General features: G+C 38.3%; 1 protein-coding gene and 1 long non-coding RNA gene across 9 annotated transcripts in view; one reads left to right on the top strand and one right to left on the bottom strand.

Moving 5' to 3' along the window:
• The window catches only part of LOC138760972 (uncharacterized), a 108249-nt gene extending 84450 nt beyond the window's left edge, over positions 1-23799 (top strand). Inside the window, exon 5 of the long non-coding RNA XR_011356010.1 lies at positions 22449-23799. This is a non-coding gene — a long non-coding RNA (uncharacterized lncRNA). The remainder of the gene's footprint in view (positions 1-22448) is intronic.
• The window catches only part of kiz (kizuna centrosomal protein), a 233821-nt gene that overhangs the window by 66897 nt on the left and 141538 nt on the right, over positions 1-25386 (bottom strand). For all 8 annotated transcript variants that reach the window (XM_069932381.1, XM_069932382.1, XM_069932384.1 and 5 more), the window contains 3 exons: positions 24150-24300; positions 22427-22589; positions 1738-1815 (listed from right to left, as the gene is read on the bottom strand). In XM_069932381.1, the coding sequence (XP_069788482.1) occupies positions 1738-1815; positions 22427-22589; positions 24150-24300 (392 nt within the window). The remainder of the gene's footprint in view (positions 1-1737; positions 1816-22426; positions 22590-24149; positions 24301-25386) is intronic.

The following is a 25386-nucleotide window of genomic DNA, read 5'->3' as shown; positions in this document are numbered from 1 at the left end:
TCCAAGTGACAGGGGCCTCTGGTGGACAGTGTTGTTTCCAAACATCCTTTGACATATAAAACAATTTCTAGCACTGTATGACTCAGTCAGGATTCTCCAATCTAAATGAGCAAATAATCATTGTTGCTTCGTCCCTCCTTCATCAGACATTAACTACTTGCAAAATACAATGTGTAATTTCAGACTTGCACTGACATCAAATCTAGAGTCAACAGCCCTCAACAATCCTGAGGATATTTTTTCAGCCTAGTGAACAATCTATTCATCAAAATATGCCTTGGCTTCTACAATAAATGTTATTGGCAAGTAGGCCAGGCATTCAAGGCAAATGAAGCTTTCTTTTCCAAATCTTAACTGTGATCCAGTCTTTCTAATTGTTTTTCAGGAAACAGTTCTTTATAACAACATTTTATGCAGTTAATGTGAATTTCACAATACTATAATTTGTTAAATCACAACAATTATCTACTGCAATTGCAATCTCAATTTAGATTCAGGTAAATTATACTTCTAGACCTGCTACATTTTACTGTTGTGAATGAAAACATATCATGGCAACATGGTTAATGTAGCGGTTAGTGCAGCACCAATGACTCAGGATCAAATCTGGTACTGACCATAAGGAGTTTGTACATTCTCTCCGACACCTGCGAGCATTTTCTCTGGGTGCTCTGGTTTCCTCTCACCTTCCAAAATGTACAGGGTTGGTAGGTTAATTGGGTGTATTTGGACAGCACACATTTCATTGGCCCTTAAGGGCCTTCTACTGTGCTGCATTGTTAAAACAAACTAAAAAAACTTCAGTTGACATTTGTTTATTTGACAATTATTTTGTACTATTTTGCACACAGGTTGTTTAGAAAATATTTTTAATTTTCACAGTAGTTTAGGACAGTGAAAAAGTTCAGTGTTTATAATAACAAGACAGATAGAGATCATTAAAGCGACAAGATTAAAAGAAAGCATATATAGAATACATCATGTCAGAACAAAACTATTACATTTAAATATAAATTTTAAAATTTTGTAATTAAATTTAGACATACAGCAGGGTAACAGGCCATTTTGGCCCACGCTCCCATACTGCCCCATTTACACTCAATTAACCTACAACCCTGCACGTTTTGAACAGTGAGGGGAAATCAGAGTCTCCGGGGAAACCCCATGCAGACATGGGAAGAACGTATAAACTCCTTGCAGACACCACGGGATTCAAACCCAAGTCCTGATCGCTGGCGCTGTAAAGGTGTTGCGCTAACTGTGCTGCCCATATGGCACAGAAACAAGAAAATTTGAAGGAAAAATTTCATTAAAAACTGTATTTATCATCAAATTCCAGTTTATGCTTTATGCTTACATATATCTAAATAAAGGAGGTTTTATATATATATATTTTTTTTTTTCTTTCTTTTTTTTTCTTTGGCTTGGCTTCGCGGACGAAGATTTATGGAGGGGGTAAAAGTCCACGTCAGCTGCAGGCTCGTTTGTGGCTGACAAGTCCGATGCGGGACAGGCAGACACGGTTGCAGCGGCTGCAGGGGAAAATTGGTGGGTTGGGGTTGGGTGTTGGGTTTTTCCTCCTTTCCCTTTATATATATTTATATATATATATATCTATCTACACACACACACACACACACACACACACACACACACACCACACACACACACACACACACACACACACACACACACAATGATTTATCTGCAGCTACCAGATATTTCACCAGTATTTACCTAGTGAATGCGTTTCTGGACTATTCTTCTGATTCTGCTGCGTTGCCGATTGTTTCACAAGTTCATACGCTCTTGTTTCTGTCAGAATGAATAATGTAAAAATCAATGCTGTAATATGTCAGATTTCTAAGCAAATACAAGAACCAAACCAAAAGAAATTAAAACATCTATTCAAATCCTTCAGTTTACTCCCTGTCATGGAAAATAAAAAGTGACATGCAAAATATTTTTCAACATTTGTCCCCTGTGAACATGGGTAAAATTCAGAAAGAAAATGACATGGTACTGTACAACTTCATTAACCTTGGCTCAAGGTTTTCTTGCTTGGGCTTCCACATAGTTTTTTTTCTGTTTAATTCTAACAGTAAGTAACTGTAAACCTTTCTGGCTGCAGTTAGAGAATGAGAGCGAGGGCTTCTGACACCAGAAGTGTTTTCAGTAAATCCTAGAAAAAAGATGATACATTCTTATTTGGGCTCCTATAGCCTTCAATCTAAGCTAATTTTCAATGAATGCTGATGAAAGAAAATGATACAGACAGTGTCAACACATCACCTCACCATGTTTGCACTGCATGATATCAGATTACTTGCAACAGGTTCATTTATGAGCACATAATCCCAATTCCATTTGCTGGAATACCAGAGAAGAGCAGAAAACTGGAAGGTACAGAGGTCTAGTTATGACAAGTCTGTGCTTTCTTTTCTCTCTATTTTATATTCAAGAGCTAAACTTTATGCAGAAATAAAATAAACCAATGGAAAAGCCAATGTTCATTTCTTATATACATAATATGTAAAATCTGACTACATTCAGGAAAATATAATTTTGGAAGGAAAAATATAAAATGCAAAGCAAAGGTGCCTTTATGAAACCTGATGTGAGTCAGCTCTTATCTCTCTACTACTAAAGGCTTGTCTTGTCATTGGACTGTGACACAGATCACTGAAGGAATGTATTTGGGCAACACTGGACAGACACTGAAAAAGGGAAAACCGTAGCTCTTATTATGTTCAACTGTCTTGATTTGACTAATAAATTGTGGTAGGTGAACTTCTATAAATTGATGCCAATCTGAGCATTCGAATAAAAAGAACTGAAAATATACTGACTTTGACGACAATTCTTTCATTCTTCCAGAGCATTCAGCAAAATGTTAAATTACCTAAGATTCTAAAATAAAATTTCATAAATGAAGCAGATTCATTTTTACAGCAAGGTACTTATAAGTCCTCAAGATGAAGTTAAAAAATCTTCCATCGGCTGTAGATTCACTTAGAGAAATAATCCTTGCAGCTGAGTAAATGGGTATGCTTGGATGATACATCTACTTCCCTTCAAGAATGTCAGAAATGTTTAAAAGCCTACTTGGCTATCAAACAGGTACAACTCAAATAATTTTTAAATGATTTTCATGTTTTCTTTCCCCCCCAGGAAATCTAAATTACTCACATGTAAAATTAGGAGCATATTTTTTGCCTTGTTTTTAAAGATCAGGTATCACAAAGAACAATTTAATCTTAAATGATATAACAGTAAGTTCCTCGATGAAACATGAATTTAATTCCTTTCAAATGCTGAACAACCAGCTGTGAATAGCCAACAGACATATTTGCTTTTTTATTTTACCTGGTTTTGAAACTGGGAAGTTTCACAGTTCCAGTGAGAAAAGCTTTGAATGCTAAACAGATGTACTGCACAATTAGCATGGCACTTGAAAGATCGATTAACAGTCACTTTCTGTTACTCATCACTTTTCACCCTGCTAATGTATGCCGTAAAAATTTCAGTTAATAAATAAACAAAAATGTCACTGTTAGAAGATGTCTTCATTGCACATCCTTCTGCTCTCCAAACTTAATGAGAACAAATTAAGGCTTCATAAACCACAGTGCATACATAATTAGCATCACAAATTAAAACAAGGACCCACTGTAATATGCAAAAAATGTTTCATCATTTCATGTGAAACAAATCTTGTGACTACCATGAAAAGGACAGAAACAAAAACATCTTCAATGTAGCAGGTAACTACAAGAATATTTCGGATGGATTTCTAACCCTCAGAACATATATATGCCATAATGTGCAAAATTTATCCAATGGACCATAGTTGGTTAAAAACAAATCAGTAGATCAGAAGCATTGCATGAACTTCTTTTTGAAGGTTTTGCTTCATCTGATCAAAACAGCTTTAATTTACAAACATACCATGTACCTGGTTGCGCAATCAGCATGCTGAACACACTTTAGATGTCTTCAAAACAGGAATTGCTCTATTAAGCTGAATGTAAACCCTATCTTAATCTTTTGAGGATATAACATTTATCCTTTCTTTTAAAATATTTTGCCACTGCAACAGCTGGAATCAACTGTTGGGTGCCAGGCTTCTGAAGAAGGCTTCCACCTTTCTGAAAACTGATTAGCTTACATTGCTATATTCACATCCAGATATAGTTAATAGGGTTTCCAATATTTTCCAAATTGAAAGTACAACATTCATTACAAATATTGTGATCCAAAAGGATGTTTCCTGTGTGTTTCCCATCTAAATGATGGTGTCATAGGTAATTCCTCTAAAAGGTTGAGTATCATATTTATATGCTATGAAATGTGTCACAGCAGTCTAAATAAGTCGAGGTGAATAAATCTAAAATTGTTTTCAGGGATTTTCTTTGAATGGTATCCAATAATGAATCTTGCAACACATTTTAAATGGAGGATTTCACTCACCAAAACTCAGTTTGTCGACAACCATTAATTGCACACAGCCCCAACCCCACAAGAGAGACACAGCTGTCAATTTCACTCATCTTTGAGGTTTAAGCAACATTTTGCTCTGAAATGACAGCAAGTGTCATTTATTGCCCTGTCTTACATCACCCTTGAGAAACACCAGCTGGTACCTCCTACAACGAGTCCTCAAGTAAACACTTAGATGCCTTTACAAGCTGGGAATTGATCAAGATATGTTCCGCATTCAAAGTCTGACAATCATGAGAAAACAGAAGCCACTATGAGCAACTGCGCCAAAGGATCAAGCTCATGCCGTTCAAGGGGAGATGGGGCAGAAAGTGAAAGAGCAAGAAATGAAAAAGAGGCAAGGTCTCAGAGAGCATCCATAATAGAAGGTTACCTTTGGGATGGTGATTATCTATTTGAACAGACTGCTTCAAATCATGTTCCATTGTCAGCAGCTGTTGTTGCCTTATATTAGAAAATTACAATAAAAAGACCACCACTGAACTATTAACTTCATTTTTAAAAATTTTTTAATATCACAAATAAGTCTGCACATCAAGCAGAATCAATATTGATTGTCAATATTAAATCATTAAGCCTGCTGCTTATCCGCAGTAGCTATATACACAAGTGTTTGTACAAGTTTGTATACACTTGTGTACCTCACTGACAAAAGGCAAAGGAGGAAAAACCCAACACCCAACCCCAACCAACCAATTTTCCCCTGCAACCGCTGCAATCGTGTCTGCCTGTCCCGCATCGGACTTGTCAGCCACAAACGAGCCTGCAGCTGACGTGGACTTTTTACCCCCTCCATAAATCTTCGTCCGCGAAGCCAAGCCAAAGAAAAAAAAAAAAAAAAAAAAAATAGGTACTACTGCCATGGGCAACCACTTCAGTGAGGGGCAGTGCTCTGAAATGGAAGTAGGCAGTTCCTGTGTCCTCTGCAACAGCTCTGCCTAACATTTTACCATCTCTACGTGGGCTTCTGTATTTTGGGCCTCCTGATTGACCAGTTATTGCAAGGATTGTAGTGGAGTGAGTCCAGGTGCAATCAGAGCATATTGCAAATTTCCCATCCAGAGCATGGGAGTGACACAACTTTTATTAGGAGAAAATTAGCATTTGCAATGGAACTGCAATGGTCACTTGTTAGTTAAAATACCTTCAGCTCTCCCTCGGACCAAGATATTTGGCTCCTAAATGTTGTGTATTCTAGGCATAAAATCAGATTCCCTGAACCTCATTTATCCGAAATTTTCAGAGCTGAATTGACCTCACAGGGTGAAAAAAAAATTCACTAGACATGAAATTAGAAAGACGACTATCCCCTCTCTCTTTCCATTTGTTCTTTACCTTCCGCTATTGACTCTTCTCTCCAACTCTCCCTCTCAAATTGTGTGCCACTGTCTCCCAGCCTCAAGAGATCAGAAGAATCCCTTGTCCCGATGTCATCAAGGAGATCGGCCTCCCAGCACGATTGTGGCCTTAGTGGGGAGGTGTCAGCGATCGGTGATGGCCAACATTTTTTTTTGTGAGAATTAAACATTATTTTAATGCTCAAAAAGCCTTTCCTTGTCGTTTGTTGTAATTTAAACACTGTTACAAGTGATTTGCTGTTGTTACTAGGCTGTTTTTTAAAAATGACCAGTTATCTGATTAAAACCATTTATCTGACATAGGCCCAGTCTTGACCATTTCGGATAATAGGAGTTGTAATATGATGATGTCATACGTGATTACATCATACACATGCAGGCATATATTCACAACGCTCTACCCCCCCCCCCACAAAATAAATGTTTCTGAAAATAACATTTAAGCACCACTTATACTAACTATGATAACTATATGATATCCATGGACTAATCGTGTGAATTACCATTACACTCCAACATAAGTGCTAAGCAGCAAAGTCACTGTACATAGTCGCTTAGGCATCGTGGAGAATGTCTTTCCCTTTTTGATCTTCTTGAATCCGCCGGGAGACTTGGCGACTTCTCCGGTCACTGCCTTTTTTTGGCAGTACGTCCTTCTCGATTGGTGGTAACAACTGTGAACTTTGTCACAATTGGATGTTGCGGATGTAGTGTCAATTGCTCTGGTGAACAGGACGTAATGTAGGACTGCCAAGCTGAGCAGTCAACATCATGGGGGAATCATCTTTGAAAGATATTTCTGGAACATCATAACTGAAAGGAATCCACAATGGAAACTCATCAGGGTCATGAGCAATGGGTGTGGCCATTGGATCATCCACCACTCTTTGATGGTCAAGGTGGCATTTCCATATTTTAGTTCCCATGAGTATGGAATAAAAACAAGGACTCAGTTTTTTATGAATCATGTCTCTGATCCACGGCTGCCTACTGTCCCAGTAGTCCCATACCAATACTTGTTCTCCTACTTTCAGAGATCTGGTAGGTTTACTTGGAGATGCGGATTATTCCATGCGAAGGCCAATGTTTGGGTGCACCGTGGGAAGTGTTGTCCTTAAGTCTCTCCCAAATATCAATTCTGCCGCTATTCAATTCGAGCAATACTACGGCCACATTTCAGCAAGTTTGATCATATGGCTGTACTTCTACTCCTGGCGTACAAGCAGAGACTGAAGACCATAGCACCAGTGGTGAAAACGGCGAAGGTGTGGCCAAGGTAAGTGGAGGAGCATCTGCAGGACTGCTTTAAATCAGTGGACTGGAATTTATTCAAGAACTCATCCATAGACTTGAATGCAACAGGTGCCACTGACTACATCAAGACTTGCGTGGATGAGTGTATGCCCACATGCAATTACCGGCATCAGGCCCTGATGGTGTACCTGGCAGGTTTTTGAAAATCTGTGCCAACCAACTAGTCAGAGTGTTCTTGGACATGTTAACGTCTCATTGTGGAAGTCAGAGATTCCCACCTGCTTCAAAAGGCTTCAATCATTCCGGTACCCAAACAGAGTAGCATGGGCTGCCTCAATGATCACCGCCCAGTAGCACTAACTTTTATTGTGATGAAATGCTTTGAGTGTCTGATCTTGGCCAGAATTAACATGTACCTAAATAAAGATCTGGACCCACTGCAATTCGCCCATCATCACAATCTCTCCACTCCACTCAGACCTGGATCATCTCAAAAACAGCAATTCATACATATGGCTGCTCTTCAAAGACTCAGGTCTGCCTTCAATATCCTAGTGCTGGTCAAGAAGCTACAAACTCTAGGCCTCTGTACCCCATTCTGCAACTGGATCCCTGACAACTCCTCCTCACTGATCATCAACAGAGATGCAAGAATGTGTGCTTAGCCCACTGCTCTACTCATTATGACTGTGTGGTTAGGCACAATTCCAATGTCATCTACAAGTTTGCCGATGACACCACAGTTGTTGGCAGAATCACAAATGGTAATGAGGAAGTGTATAGGAGGGAGATATATCAGCTCATTGAATAGTGTAACAACACAACCTTGTGCTCAACGATAGCAAAACCAAGGAGATGATTGTGGACTTCAGGAGAAAGTCAATGGAACACAACCCAGTCCTCATCAAGGGCTCAGTAGTGGAGAGGGTCAAGAACTTCAAATTCCTGGGTGTCAAGGATCTGTCCTGGAGCCTCCACGTTGATACAATCACAAAGAAAGCTCACCAGTGACTATACTTTGTGAGGTGCCTGAAGAGATTCAGTATTTCACCGAAAACTCTTGTAAACTTCTACAGGCATATCATGGAGCCCATTCTGGCTGGTTGCATTACTGCCTGGTATGGAGGCGCCAACTCTCAGGACAAGAATAAACTCCAGAGGGTTGTTAACTCGGCCTGCGACATCACAGGCACCAGACTTCACTCCATCAAGGACATCTACATGAGGCGATGTCTTAAAAAGCAGCCTCTATCCTCAAAGTCCCCCACCTCTGAGGCCATGCCCTCTTCACTCTGCTATCATCGGGAAAAGGTACAGGAGCCTAAAGAGGAGCATTCAGCAGTACAAGGACAGCCCCTTCCCTGCTTCCATCAGATTTTCATTAAAATTGCTCGTCCAGCTACCAATGAGGTAAAAGCTAAAAATTTTCTCTTAGATTGAAGTCAAGAGTATATCCTCTTCTTGAGAAAAAAAACAAACAAAGCAATGAGAAGGTGTGGTTCTAATTTGATCTTCCCAAAGTTTTTCAAAATTAGGGCATTCCCAAACATATGAATTAATGATGCTTCAAAGATTTTACACTTATTGCATAGTGGATTGAAATTCATGTAAAAACAAGATAATTTTACTTTAAACATGTGTATTCTATGCACCACCTTAAATTGTAACAAATAATGTCAAGGGAGGTGTAGCCATGTAGCCTGAGCAGGTGTTTTGATAGAGCTCTCCACAAAAAGAATTACAAAGACGGTTTAAAAGCACAAAAACAGAATTTTATCGTCAAAAATAGATAAAACTAGTGCTAAATGACTGAGCCAACCAAAAACAAAAAAAAACTGAAGAAGTAACAGCTCATCCAGGAACACTGAGTGGAAGCTTGATGAGGAGTGACTCATCAGGGGCCTTGGGACTGGCTGAAGCCTGCAGAGCTGGGGGTGGGGGGTGGATTTTGGCCCAAGATATTGCTATCAGCTCAAGATATAGCTACCATCCTAAACATGATGGAAACTTCATGCAGTCATTTTAAGAGTGCGAATCAGGGATTAGAGATATATCAGAAAAGGTAATGGAAATTAAAGAGATTGTGGAAGACTTAAATGAATGAATGACTCATTGACAGGCTGAAGGCACTGGAAGAAAAAGCAAAAATATGGGACACAGTAAAGAAAGGACTAATGGACAAGATTGACCATATGGAAAATTTTAGCAGACATAACAATGTAAGAATCATTCGACTGAGAGAAGGAATAGGGAGAAAAGAAGAGGTGAGTTTCTTTGAAACATGGATCCCATAAATTCTGGGACAAAATAAGTTAAATGCAAACCAACAAGCGGCAACCACAACCAGTCCTGGTAAGACTTTTAAGTTACCAGGAGAGAGATGCAATCTTGGAAGCAGCATATGAATATTCAAAAAATAATAATAGCCCATTAGTGGTGGACAATGAAAAGTAATGTTTTTCTAGGATTTCAGCTCTGCCTTGGTCAAACAAAGAAAGGAATTTGATGAGCTAAGGAGACAACTACGATCTAAAAACTTTAAATATTCAAAGATTTATCCAGCAATACTGAGGGTGGCTGTCTCAGAAGGTCATCGACAAATTTTCAAGAATAAAGATTAAGTGGAAGAATTTTTAAAGAAAGTTATGAAAAGATTAAAGTCACCAATTGAAAGGACTGAAAAGACCATTTCAAAATGGGACTAACTTAAAGACATATCTTTTTATTTATATTAATAGTACTGAGTCGTCTTGTTTTCACTGTAAAATTTTTAAAAATTGGTTTATATGGAGAGCTCTGAAAACCGTTAGGCTTTTCTCGTGGGCTTCTGGCTACTATTGTCAACATCACCATCAGAGCTAGGGATGTTTGTATTCCTTAAAGTGGGAAGTGTATGTGTTGGAAATGTCTTTTAATATGGAAATGTTATGACAGTATTTAGAGAATTGGGAAGATATTATTGTTAAACAATATTTGTTTGAAAAATGGAATGGATAAAACACTAACATTTATTAGTTTTAATATTAATGGGATAAAGAGGACGTGAAGAGGAAAAGGGTCTTGGCATACATAAAGAAATTAAAAATGGATATAATCTTTTTGCTGGAAACACCTTACCAAATTGGAACTTGATAAATTAAAAAGAGAATAGGTGGGACAAATAAAATAGACTTCCTTTGGTTCAAAGGCAAGAGGGGTGGCTATTCTAATTAATAAAGATACACCTGTGTTAATAGAAGATAGCTTGATTGAACAAGCTGGAAGATATGTAATGGCATACTAACATTTATGGAGAAGCATGGACATCTATGAATATTTATGCCTCAAATTATGACGATGAAGACTTTATGAAGGACATCTTCTTAGAAACAGCAGAGGGAAGACAAAATATATTAGTTGGAGGAGACTTTTATTTTGGCTTGGACCCGATACTAGATAAATCGGGAAGAACAATAACGAGGGCAAAGCAGCAAAAACCACAATTTCATATATGAAAGATCTAAATCTTATTGATGTTTAGAGACTACTCTTTTTATTCAATGGTGCATGACTCACTTACAAGGATTGACTTATTTTTAATGTCTTCCCAGTTAAAAAGTAATGATAAAATGACAATATTTAGCAAAGCTTCTATCAGATCATTCTCCATTAATATTAACTGTAGCAATAATGGAAAAGCAAGAGAATGTATACAGATGGCGTCTCAATACAACATTGCTTAAAAGAATAGACTTGTGCAAATTTATAGAGACAGATAGAAATATTTTGTGAAACAAATCTGCCATCTACTAATAATAGTTTTCAGATATGGGACATGCATAAAGCATATTTAAAGGGACAAATTATATCCTATATGAAGAGGGAAGATATGGTAGAAGTAACAGTTTGGAGAAGGATATTAAAGAATTTTTAAAAATATCAAAGAACAGGACTACAAGAAGAATACAGATTACGGTAGAATAAAAAAACTAAGATATAATACAATACAATCATATAGGACAGAAAAAGCTATATTAAAACTAAACAACAATACTTTGAGTTGGGTGAACAGGTGCACAAAGTTTTAGCTTGGCAGATTAAAGCAGAGGAGTCATCAAGAATGATAGATCCTGGGGGGCGTGGCAAGATGGCGTAGGGAGCGGACGTGCATTCCCGGTCTCCCCCAGACAGTTATATAAATACCCGTTTTAAGAATATTTCTTTTCTGTTAAAAGTCTTTGTTTTGTTTATCAATTGTTTTTAGTTTAAAATGGCAACAAAGATTAAGGAAAATAGAGTTCAAATACAGAACAAAACTACACTCTCCGACTTTGGAAGAAACTCGGCCTACTTGCCCAGACAGAACCACGGAGTCAAGGCTGGAATTTTCTTAAGAACGGAGCTCATTAATTGGACTGTCGGATAAGCTGGCCTTGGACACCCCTCTGAAAGATGTTTAAAATGGCAACAAAGATTAAGGAAAATAGAGTTCAAATACAGAACAAAACTACACTCTCCGACTTTGGAAGAAACTCGGCCTACTTGCCCAGACAAAACGATGGAGTCAAGGCTGGAATTTTCTTAAGAACGGAGCTCATTAATTGGACTGTCGGATAAGCTGGCCTTGGACACCCCTTTGAAAGATGGTGATGAATATTGATTTGAAATGTTTTATGAAGATAAATTGCAGTAATTGGCATTGGTTGCTCATGAGTTTTAAAAATCCAGATAACATTAAAGTTTATTAGTGATTTTTTTTGGATGGAATATCGGAAGGATGAATTTATTATCTATAAATACAGAACAAAATTACATGCTTTGACTTTGGAAGAAATTTGACCTATTTGCCCAGACAGAGCCGGAGTTGGTGCTGGAATTTTCTCAAGAACAGAACTTATTAAAGTTGATTTCGGACTCCTTTTTGAAAGATGGCGACGAATGTTGATTTGAAATATTTTCTGAAGATAAACATATATATGGAACTCCTTGACCTGCAATAAGGTTTATCAGTGATTTTTTTTGGATGGAATATTGGAAGAGTGAATTTATTATCTGTGAGTATGCACACATTGCAAACAGATTTTAATAGTTTTGAAAAGGTTTTTTTTAAACTAAACAACAAGATCAGTTTAATATTGAGAAAATTGGAAAAAATGGAAACTTTATTATTAAATTTGGAAATTCAGTAGAAAGAAACTATGAACAAGATTGATGATTTATAAAATTAAAGTCGAAGGAGCAATGTCCAAGAAGAGTTAAAAATTTTGAATAAGTTTTTCTTGAAAATAAACAATAATTTCAACTTAACATTGAGAAGACTGACAAAGTGGAAAATTTGGTATTAAATTGGGAAACACAGAAAAAAGAACTTATGAATAACATTGATGCTTTAGAAGATCAAGACCGAAGGAATTATGTTTAAGAAAATTTTAAAAGATTTGAAAAAAAACTTTTTTTGAAAGTAAGCTACAAATTCAACTTGAGACTGAGAAGAATGGAAGATTCGGTGTTGAACTGGGATGTTCAGAGGTGTTTTAATTCAGTGGATGAAATTCAGGAAGACTTGAAAAAAAAATTAAAAAAAAAAACTTTTATTGATTGTAAACAATGTTTAACTCAGTGTTGGGAGGGTGGAAAGGGTGCAAAATTTAATATCAAGTTTGGATTTTCAAAAAAAAGGAGTTTATGAATAAGATTGGTTAAATTGATAGACCGGGGTTTTATGGATATAAGAAATGATGATTTTTCGGTTTATACGTGTATTTTGTCTGCCTGGGGGGGGGGAGAGAGTGGTACTTCTGCTCCCGAAAGTCATATGCCACTTGTGGTTTATACCACACCCATTTGGGTTTTTGGGAATTAACCACCACAAGGTGGTTTCCTAAGGGGTTAGGGGAGGTGGGGGGGGGGGTGAAAATTTGAAAATTATTTAGTATCTATTATGTAATATTATACTAAGTCAATTTGAAATGAATGTATGGAGATATTATAAATAAATTTCAAAAAAAAAAGAATGATAGATCCTATAAAAACAGAAACAGACACTAATATATAAGCAAAAAGAAATTAATGACAAAATTAAACACCACTATAAAAATCAGAATTACTAGGAGATGAGAATGAAATGGAAGAATTTTTGCTGAAAGTCAAACTTCCAAGGCTGGAATAGAGAGAAAGGATAGAATTAGATACTCCCTTCATAAGGGAAGAAAAGATCCTGAGCCCCCTACAGGCAAATAAATCACCAGGAGAATATGGTTTTGCACCTGAGTTTTATACACAATTTAAAGAATTATGAATGCCCCTTTTAATGGATGTCTGGACCAAGCTGTGCAAACACAGACTCTCCTGGAGTCATTCTAAACCGTGATCATTGCAGTGTTATCAAAAATGAATAGGGACCCACAAAAACTTCATCATACAGACCAATATCCCTGTTAAATACTGATTATAGCAAAAGTACTAGCTAACAGGTTAGAACACACATGTCAAACTCTGGCCTGCGGGCCAAATTTGGCCCGCGATATAATTATATTTGGCCTGTGAGATCATTTCAAAAATGTATTAGAGGTGGCCCGCTGGCCGCCGCGCCAATATAGCGCATGCACAGTAATACAACAAATCCCAGAATGCATTGGCGTCAGCCTGCTAATCGCCCCCACCTCCTCTGTTTACGTTGCAGGGTCTCATGTGGACTCTGGTTTTGGGGCCTGGCCGGTGTCAGGGGAAGCCAAGGCCGCTTCCCAGCGCCCGGAACCAGAGGCCTCGGGCCTGACCTCGCCAGGACCGTTGTCCACTCCCCCTCCCTGCCGCAGGCCGATCCGTGACTCACGGTGACGGGGCCGCTGATCCGCCGAGATGCCGCCCTGCAGCGAGAGCCGATGGCCCCGCACTGTCGTTGTCCAACCTGATCGCCCGCAAACCCCGCCCTCCCGCACACAGGCCCGAGTAAGTATTATGAACTTTAATCTCAGGATAAAACGATCTTCCAATAGTTTCATGTCACAGTGATAAATATATTCCTGGTTAAAAATGGTCCTGCACCTGGATACAAGCTCATTAGGCATAAAACTTGAAAAGTGTGTAAATCAAAGGATATCTGTACCAATGGAAAAAGGGCATGGCAAATAACCCTGCTAGAGTTCATGCCCACAATCAGTCACCCATTTGATTGTTTCATTCTCAATAGCCCTCAGATTTTACTATTCAACAGCACACTAGCAACATTTGACAAATCCTCTATAGAGAAATATTATTTATTGAATATTTTATTTCTCATTTGTTAATGCTTCTGAAAAGAGTTTATCCAAAACTATTATTAAACATTTATTTTAATAAGAAAAAGTTTAACATTACATATGTTGAAAGAAGAGAAAACATGCAGATGTTGTTGAAAATTTTCAATAAATATTTAGTTCGGCCCTCGACTTAGTCCAAGTTTTTAATTTTGGCCCTCCGTAAATTTGAGTTTGACACCCCTGGGTTAGAACAATACTTGACAGGGTGTGGATGGCCATTTACATGGATTAGCTTTGGCTTGCGGCATTTTTGGCTGCATTGACTGACGTACTTTGCATTCTCTTACAGTTGTTTCAAATCCTCTATCTATGGAGGGCCACCAGACATGCATCCAGCCAGTGCCTTCATTCATACCATTCCCGGATGGTTGTGGTGCAGTTCTGATAACACGGTAGTTTGCCATTTGGCTGGAATAATTGTACAGGTACCCCATAGTAAAGATCCTTCTTCGACTGATAGTTCATGGTGGCGCTTATGGTTAAGGTTTTAGATCTTCTGGAATGACTTCAGATTCCGGCAACCCATTAAGGATGAAGTATAGGATCTTGCTTAATGTTACCTCTTTTTGAGTTTCCTTTCCGAACATCTGGGCTGTAATGGGCAGTTATTGAAGTTATTCTTGGTTGATGGCAGCAGTCCTCTGCGGTCCATTTAATAACTTCTTCCTGTTGTTCTGTCTTGGGTAGCGGCATGTGTGGTAAGGATGTTGCTGAGTGTTCCTGGTTTATGTTTTATATCATAGTTATACGCCGCTAGTTAGCATGGCCCATCTTTGAATTCTGACTGCAGCTAATACTAGTATACCTTTGTGTGGCCCCAGGATTAAACTAAAAGGCTTGTTGTCTGTGATCAGGGTGAATTTTCTTCCGTAAAGATATTGGTAGAATTTTTTTACACCAAAAATTATTGCCAATCCTTCTTTTTCTAGTTTGGTGTAATTGTGTTCACTTGTGGTTAATGTTTGCAAAGCCTATGCTACTGGTTGCTCACCTTTTCCTGTGATTTGGGATAGTGCCGCTCCTCGTCCCACTGGTGAAGCATCCACAGCTAGTGTAACTTCTTTACTAGGATTGTAGTGGATCAGCACCTTGTTTGTTGATGTTAACATTTCCTTTAGTTGATCAACTGCGTTCTTAATTTCTGTGTTCCAAGTTTTTGTGTTCCAATACCATGTTTGGTCATTCTTGAGTAATTGGTTCAGTGGGCTGCATAGTGTAGATATATTAGGGATATGTTTTTGGTAGTGAATAACAAGTCCTAGGAAGGACTGTCATTCCGATTTGTTGGTTGGGTATGAGGCCTTGCGAACAGCTTCTGTTCCTGCTGGATTCATTTGCATCCCCTCATTGTCGATTGTAAACTCATGTTCCTGAGGGGCTCGTGAAGACACATTTGTCCTTTCATAATCATATATTAGTCTGGTTAAAACCTTTTCAAGGTTTTGTAAGTGTTCACTGTTGTTTCAGCCCGTGATGATGACATCATCGAGGTAACACCCAACTGAGAGTCCATGTAGTAATTTGTCCATTGTTGCTTGAAAAATCACAGGTGTTGCTGAAATTCCTTAAGGCCCGTCCGTGTATCGGTGAATAGTCCCAGATGGGTATTGATTGTCACATATTCCCTTGATTTTTGTTTGTCCAATTCTATCTGTTGATATGCTTGTGACAAATCTAGTTTTGTGAATTTTTGCCCTCTGTTTAGTGCTTGGAACAATTCTTCTGCCTTGGGCATGGAGTGTTCAGGTATTTTGATTGATGGTGACTTTGTAATCACTGCAAATGCGAATCTCACCATTTGCTTTTCGTATGGGTACGATGGGTGCTGCCCAATCACTGTATTGTATTGAATCTAATATGCCTTCATGTTTTAGTCTGTTTAAATCAGCCTAAATTTTCCCTTTCAAAGCAAATAGGACTATTCTGGCTTTGAAGAATTTTGGTTCTGCATTATCTTTTAATTGGAGCTTGGCTTGAACACCTTTGATTTTCCCCAATTCTTGTTGGAAAACCACTGTGTGGTTGTCGAGGATTTGGTCAAGTTCTGGTTGGGAGGTGTCCGTGTAGTTATATTTAGTATTGAACTGATTTCCAACCAGTCTAGGGAAATGTGTTGTAGCCAGTTTCTTCTGAAAAGTGCTGGTCCCTCGATATCTACGATGTAGAGAGAGTGTTTTTGGTTGCTGTTGTTTGTAATGTACTTGGACTGTACATTTTCCAAACACTTTGATTCTGTCTCCTGTAACAGATTTTAGACTTTTTTCAGTTTTTTTTCAGGGAGGCATGGTAGCAAGCGTTCCTTTACATGTAACGACATTAGGGACACCTCTGCCCCTGTGTCTAACTCCATCTTTAGGGGGTGTCCATTTATTTTTAGCTGTATAAAGATTGCTGTGTTTCCTCCGTTTGTTCTTTGGATATGTAATACATCAGCAGCTGAAATTTCAGGAGGTTGAAGGTCAGCTGTTATGATTATCATTGCTAGGTTGCCGCTCTCTCTCTCTCTGCAATTGTTTTGACTTTAGCTGCCTGCTTATTTTCAGACTATCTGTGCTTTAGAAGCAAACATTTAGCTTTGACATGTCCTTCTGTTTTGCAATGGATGCATTTAGAAATTTTGAATAAAGAGTTTTCTGGTCAGTGGTTGTATTTCCCACAACGGAAGTATTGTTGGCAGGAAGACCTCCTGACCAGTAGGTCTGGTTGACCCACATCCAAGTTTCTATCTGCCATTTCAGAGCTACAGGCAGATCTGTGTGCAATTTGTAATGTAACATCCTTATCCATTGCTAATAAATTTTGCCTTGCTTCGTGATTTGCCAACCCCATCACTAATCTGTCTCGCAGTGCCTGATTTAGAAATTGCTCAAAATGACAGTGCTCCGCCAGATTGCGCAACGATGCCAGGTATTCACTTACTGTTTCTCCTGGTCCTTGTCTCCTTTTATCGAATTGTTGCCTTTCTGCCATAACTGGTGGTTTGGGGCTTAAATGGTTCCTTAGAGTTGCGCATAATTCATTGAATGTCTTCATCCCAGGATCCTCCAGGGCAGGCAAAGTCTTAAGGAGGTTGAATGTTTTGCTGCTCATTATACTGAGGAAGAGGACACATTTGCAGTTTACTGGGCCTTCCACAATATTGTGGTCTACACAGCAGTCGTTAAACTTTCTTCTACTTCATTGAGTTCCCCAAACTTTCCTTCTGCCATCTTGGCACGCTAACACTTTGATCTTTTGCCAGTAATTTGTTGGGGTTATTAGGTAGTCATTTTCTACTTTTCTTCTGTTGTTTTCCTTCTCACGGTTGCTCCATGGAGTATGTGTAGGGTTTGTTTCGTTCCTCATTGCCACTGTTGTGTATGCCCTTACACAATTAAGACTCAGAGACGTGATGCTTTCTCATCCTTTACTTCTATTAGACTAACATTACTGACATACAGAGTTACATTTATGGAAGGGTGGCATCATGACATAGGCGTCATGATGTCCAGCAGAGGGCGGGCTTATACCCAACAAATGGGATGCCAAATTAATAGTAAAAAAATGGATAAACCCATTCTGAATCATCTATTAAAATCTGGCATGAGATCAATTAATGTATTGGAGAGAAAGTGGAAATATGGCCAAAGGCTCCACAATTGATGCCCATGAACATGAGCAATAAAATCCTGGAGATTTGGCATCGGCAGGGGATCCGATATATTGATGACTGGGATGACGGGAGACAGCTTATGTCCTTCGAGCAACTAAAGGGTAAATACAATTTGTCTTATGGGACCTTTCACTGTTTCCTCCAGTTAATATAATTTTTAAGGGATAGATGAGGTCCTACAATGACCCCGCCTACACCTCGAGAGGTTGAAGGGTTGCTTCGACTGGGAAATGCACCCAAATTTATTTCAAGAATGTACTCAGTACTTCAAAGCGAAAGCTCCAAACAGGGGCTACTGGATCAAGAGAGAGATGAGCATCACAATTGATGAGAGAAGTTGTTCTGAATGGTGTCAAGATAGTGTGACAACAGTTATTAATTCTAGATACAGACTGGTTCAATACAACTTTACCTCACACACAAAAGATTCACAAGGCAAAACTAGAGGTGCCGGAGATGTGCTTCAGGCATGGAGTGGTGCAGAGAACATTCGTTCATGCAACCTGTCCTGCGCAAAGGTAGCCCCACTTTGGCAGGATTTGGCTGGCGTACTAACTAGAATAACAAAGGTAACCTTTCCGCTGGATCTAATATTGTATCTGCTGGGGAACCTTATGGACATAAGCTACAAATTCCAAATTCAATTTGTATTTATTGTTTGTCCATAGCAAAAAAATGAATAGCGATAACCTGGAAGTCTGACTCCCCTCTTCTTATCAGTAACTGAGATGCACAGCCATATTCCCATGAAAAAATTACATATAATCTTTGTATCTTTTATATTCTTTGACAGCACCTTTGTTAAAATATGGTAGCCGTATCTGACGTATATGGGAGCACAGCTGTAGCTACACCCGGAGAAAAAGACTTACAGAGATCTACCAAAAGATGGATTAATAAAAGTAATTATATAAGGGGGTGGCTCCACAGCCTCTACGGACACTTAATGGAAGTGCTGACGCCACATCCAGCCTCTCTTTATTTTCTCTCCTTTTTTCTCCCTTTCTTTTCATTTTCTCTGTCTTTCCCTTATTTTTTGGGGGTGACATGTGAATGGGGGGGGGGGGGGGAAACATCTATATACATGTATATAGATTGCTGGAAAATATTGATATATTCTAGAACAGACAGTGATGTTATCCCCTTGATTCATGATGGAAACAAAAAATAAAATATTCAAAAAAAATGAAAGTGATGCCAAGACTTTTCAAATGCTGCCTATTCCGTTACCTAACAACTTATTAAAGCTACTAAACAACCATATTAGACAGTTCCTATGAAATAATAGGGTACAAAGAATTGCATTGGAAAAACTGACATGGGACTATGGGCTGGGAAGACTTAGACACCCAGATTTTAAAAAAATTACCTAGCTGCACAGGCTAGATTTCTTGCAGCCTTCTTCATTGAAGACATTCCCCCGTCTTGGGTTCAAATGGGAATGTACTCAATGGAGAAGGTGAAAGCAAAGGACTTTATATATTAATGGAGTGTCAAATCAAAGACGGATAACCCCATTCTAATACGTATGATTAGAACATGGCAAGAAATTAATGAATGCATAGAAAAAAAATAGGGATAGCAAAAAGTACCACTGTGTAAAAATGTGTTATTGCCTATGAACATGGGCAATAGAATATTAAATTTGTGGTATGACAAAGGTACAAGATATATTAAAGAATGTTACATGGAAGGAACTCTCTTGTCCTTTGAACAATTAAAACACAAATATGGAGTGGCCAATGGGACTTTCTTCTGTTTTCTTCAACTTTGATCATTCTCATGAGAAAGATGGGGACCAATGTTAACCCCATCTGTAATTAGTGAAACTGAACGAATGGTGTGAATGGGAAATACACCAAAATTTATAATAAAAAATGTACTATGCACTCCAGAGTGAAAGTGCAAAATCAGGGTTGCAGAGGTCGGAGAAAGATGGGAGTCAGACTTGGGTATGGTGCTTTCAGAAAGAAGCTGGTCAGATTGATGCAAGGACAGCATGACATCAATTATAAATGCAAGATATGGACCAGTTCAGTATAATTTATTTACATCAATTATATCTGACCCCACAAAATTTACACAGATCAAAAACCAAAATTTCAGAGATGTGTTTCAGATGTGGGACTGAGACAGGAACTTTTCTACATGCCACGTGGTCACGTGTGAAAGTGAGGCTATTTTGACAAGAACTCGCAGAAAAATTAACCAGGATGACAGGAGTGGCATTCATGGGCGACCCGAAGTTATATCTATTAGGTAATTTCGTGGAAATAAGCAACAAATTGACCAAATATCAAATCTCATTTCTAAAAATAGCACTGGCGGTAGCAAAAAAATTTATCGTGATCACTTGGAAGTCCGATTCTTTCTACTTATAGCACGATTGACTGCAGAAATGAACAGCTATATACCTATGGAAAAAAATCACATATAACTTAAAAAAATAAATGTGAAACTTTTGTAAAGGTCTGGCAGCCATACCTGGCCCATATAGGGACACAGATTTAGTAATAAAAAGGAACAAAAAAGGGTATAAAAGTAACTATTATATTTATAAAAATGTAATTTCCTCAACTGTACTCAATATGCTTAAAATATATGTAACCTCTGACGGTGAACGGATCTGTATGTATGGAAGGGGGGAGGGACTGTTTTGTTTTAGTTTTTGTTTGTTGTGTTTGTGAGAAAAAGTTTAATATATTCTATATTTAAAATGTTACTATTATTATTTTTTGAAAAAGAAACAAATATAAAATCTTCCAAAAAAATGTTGCGCACTAAATGAGGATTCATTAGTCAAGTTAAGAGTGAAAATCCAATCTGGGTCTGAAAATGATACGTTCAATTGTGTTCCCAATCATTCTTAATCCTCGTTGTTGAAGCTGTTCTTAAATCTAATTAAGTTATTATAAATAATTGCTGCAGGTTTGAAGGAATGGTATAGATTAGGTATCAGAAGTTATTAAGATCTTTTTATTCTAAAGAATTTTGCCGCTTTTGAAAAATTGAAAGCCAAATTTAAACTTCTTAATAGACATTTTTTAAAATAGTTACAAGTTAGGCATTTTGTTCAGTCTAAGCTCTGATTTTCCTCGAATTTCGGAAAAATATCTTGATTTACTTTTTAATTTGCAGTTTTTCCAGCATTGATTAATATCAATTATTTATGGTACCCATATTTCCAATTGCAGTTGAGATATCAACCATCTCTATTTCACCTTTCCCCTCACTTCTTCCAATTTTACCATAGTCTGAACAGGTTGGCAGCAGAACGCTGAGCACCATTATGCTGAGCACTTGTGCAAGTCAGGGCTGTATATTAAGACTGCTCCTGTTCATGCTGCTGATCAATGGCTCCAAAAGATTCAAAGTGCAGATGACATGACAGTAGTTGGCCTCATCAGCAACAATGATGAGATCCAATGCAAAGAAGAGGTGGAAAATCTAATGAAGTGGTGCGAGACTAACAACTTGAGTCTCAACAACTACAATACAAAGGAAATGATCGTGGACTTCAGGAAGAACAATTAGCCACCTTCCATTACATATTAATAGTTCAGTAACAAAGAGAGTAGAGAGCACGAAGTTCTTCAGAGTCCACTTACGAAGTGAGTTATCCTGGACACATAAAAACTCCTCACTTGTCAGAAAGGCACAACAACAACTGCACTTCCTCGGAAGGCTGAGGTTGGCAAGGCTACTGGCCAGCATTCCATCAACTTTCTACAAGTGCTCAATCAAAAGTGACCTGGCTGGTTGCATCACAATGTGCTACGGTTGCTGTAAAGCATCAGATACAAGATCAATCCCCAGGACGATAAAAGCAGCAGAGAGGTTCACTAAAGTGTCCCTTTGGCCCATTGATGTGATTTACTGGGGTCGTTGTTTAAAGAGAGCTCACAAAATCTGTGAGGATCCCGACCAACCCGCACACATTATCCAGCTTCTCAGTCAGGAAAGATACAGGAGTATTAGAGCCAGAACTACCAGGCTGAGGAACAGCTTCTTCCCATGGGCAGTGAGACTGCTGATTGACTAGTGAATTGCTAGAACAACTCCCCATGACTCTACTATTCAATAATAATATTGATGTTTTTAATAAATGTATATGACGTATAGATTCTGTGTATATGTATCGTTTGTCTGTATGTGTCTTTGCACTGTTTTTGCACCGTGGAGTGCTCTTTCGTCGGGTTGTACTGTTACAATCAGATAATAAACTTGAACTTGATTTGTTTTTGGCCTCCTATGGATGCTGTGAGACCCGCTCAATTTATTTAGCACTTCTTTATATTTGTTACTTCAACTACGCAAGCTACCTGAAATTTTATCCATAATGTGAATTTTTTTCTCAATCATTAGATAAATTGCATCGTACTAACCTTTCTGCCTTGTTTTATTTAGATGGAGCCAATGTACAGGGTTTGTTGCCTTCATTTCTACACTGTCATTGAGAATAGATGACAAACTGCAAGATGCATCTTCACTTTGAATGAACTGGCTTTCAACTGCATTCGAGAGGATTTTCTTCAATAATTCTATCGCCTAATCAACAAAATGAAACAATGAAGAATGCTTTGTCTTCACTGAGCGTTTAGTTTTATGCCTTCAAAAATGAAAACAGATCGAATTATTCACATCGAACAATTCTACAATTTTATTCAACTGTGCGAAAACTCTTGAAAATATATTGAGTTACATCATCACTCCTGAATTAGATTTGTAATATTTTTCAACAATTTGAGCTCCAGTTGCTTCCACTCAGTTTTTCATTAAGTAAAGATTATTCATCAGGAAATATGATGAAACTAAAAACAATGGCATGGATGGATACAGTTCAATTAATTCAACAATGGTCATAATGTGAATGATTTTCATAACCAAATAAATTTTTCTCTTAATCAACTATGAAAATAAATCATTTACATATAATTACCATATATTTTGGCGTATAGGATGACCTTCAGATAAGACGGGTCCCTGATTTCAGCCTGCATTTCATGATTTTATCATATATGAGATGTATAAGACGACTCCCTCCCCCCAAAATACGTGTGCTGACTGAGTTGGTGTCACATTCACTGAGCTGTTGGATGTAAATGGAAGGTGGGTGTTATCATGGAGCCTCCAGCAAAATTAAGAAAGTATGAAGTTTTAAGTTGAAAGTCATTGAAATGGCCAAGGAATGTACCAATTGTAGTGCTGCAAGGACATTTGACATTAACTGAGATGGTAAGAGTTGAGAAAGAATGAAGATGTTTTAAGTAAAATGCCAAAGAAGCAATGTTTGATGAGAAGAGGAATCATTCGTTGGCCAGAGTTGGAAAATCACGTTGCAGAATGGGTCTCAAACAGAGGCAAGATTGGTAAATAGTCACAAGAAATAAAATCAGAGAATATGCACTGAAGTGGGCAAGGTCAAACCAAGAAAACTAGAGATTTTAAAGGTACACTAAGCTGGTGCATCAGTTATTAGAAAAATCTAATAATACAACATGACAGTGTGAAGAGTGAGACTCCAGATGTGCTTGCTGAGATCTTTGCCTCAGACGATGATAGTGATTTTGAAGGATTTTAGATGTGAATTTTTACAATAAAAATTTATCTCTAATATACCAGTAGCTTAAAAATTTGTTCTAGGATGGGGGCTGAATGGGTTATGGAACAAATCGAGTGGTATTTTGAGTAGAATTTTAAGGTTATGTTTTTATATCTGGCCTGAATCCTGTTTTTGGTTTGTTTTTTGTGTGCTTCAAGGGTTATTTGATATGCCAAAATATATGTTACTTTTGGAAAAATGAAGTAGACTGTTTTCTAAACAGAAAAATATTGTACAATTTTCTGTTATTCTTTACTCGAAACTGATTCAATTGGTCCAGTGTCAACAACTTACTGATTTTAAAAGTTCATATCACTTTGTTTATCATGCAATCAATCAACCAGTGAGTTCTGATTCTGCACAGCACAGATCCTACTCCACTAATGCCAGTGATAAAATTCATTTATCCACGTGTAAAATATTTGCAAATTAAAATCCATTATTTATAAATGCAAGTCAATCCTTATATTGTAACCCTGAAGAACAAAATACCATGACATTGTTACCTTTTTCGAGTTACTGTTCTCTGCAACCAGTGAAGGTCCAAATAACTCTGCTGTCTCATCCATATTCAGTACATGATATTTTAACAACAAAAGAATATGCGAGTACCAATGGTCCCACAGTCTGGCAGAATCAGCAGGTAAATTCAACAACCTGCAATTTCAAAGTATTAAAATAATATAAAAAATTCAGAAAAAAGACACATTCCTCCTATGTTGGCAAGAAGGAAACTACATTCCAGATAAGGCATTTTATTGGTTAAAATCAATGAAGACTAAAGCAGGAATATATTGATGTGTGTGTGTGTGTGTGTGTGTGTGTGTGTGTGTGTGTGTGTGTGTGTGTGTGTGTGTGTGTGTGTGTGTGTGTGTGTGTGTGTGTGTGTGTGTGTGTGTGTTATAATATCATCACTATACCAGCAACTGCACTCCTTAGAAGGATGAGGTTGGCAAGGCTACCAGCCACTATTCTACAGGTACACGATCCTTTATCCAGAACCCTTGGGAGACAGTGTGCTCCAAATTTCAGATTTTTCCAGATTTCGGAAAGCCCACCCGAATTGTGCTTCAGTATCCGGCCCGCCTTCCCCAACCGCAGTCCCTCGACTGCCTCCCCCATACACTGGTCCCTCAGCCACCCGGATGTCTCCACCGGCCGCCAGTCCCTTAGCCGCCCGGCCGTCTCCCCCCGACTGCGGTCCCTCGGCTGCCCGGCCATCTCCCCCGACCGCTGTCCCTCAGCTGCCCAACTGTCTCCCCTTCCCCCAACCGCTGATCCCCACTTGCCAGATTTTGGAGCTTTCCAGATTTTAGATGTCTGGATAAAGGATCAATTTTCTACAGAAGCTCTCCATCAAGCTTCTCCTGGCCAGCTGCATTACAGTGCAATATGGTTACTGTAGACCACTAGTTTTCAAACTGCCCCCTCCCCCAAACTCATTCCGTCTTAAGCAATCCTTATGCCACAAGTGTTCTGTGATTGGTAAAGGATTGCTTAGGGTGGTATGTGAATGGAAAGGGAAGGTTGAGAACCATTGCTCTGGACCCAATTGTTACTGAATTATTTTGCTTGAGAATAATTGTCATTGGCCCATTTCTTTTGGAGTTATGAAACCATGCACATAATGAGTCAATTAGGTACAATTAAAACAGTGGTTTTCAAACTTTTTCTTTCCATTCACATACCACCTTAAGCAATCCCTTACTAATTCCAGAGCATTTATGTCTTAGGGATTGCTTA

The sequence above is a fragment of the Narcine bancroftii genome, chromosome 4 (genome assembly GCF_036971445.1).
Source record: "Narcine bancroftii isolate sNarBan1 chromosome 4, sNarBan1.hap1, whole genome shotgun sequence".
Classification (NCBI taxonomy): Eukaryota; Metazoa; Chordata; class Chondrichthyes; order Torpediniformes; family Narcinidae; genus Narcine; species Narcine bancroftii.
Note: the sequence above shows the minus strand (reverse complement) of the source record. Positions and strands in the feature narration are given on the sequence as shown.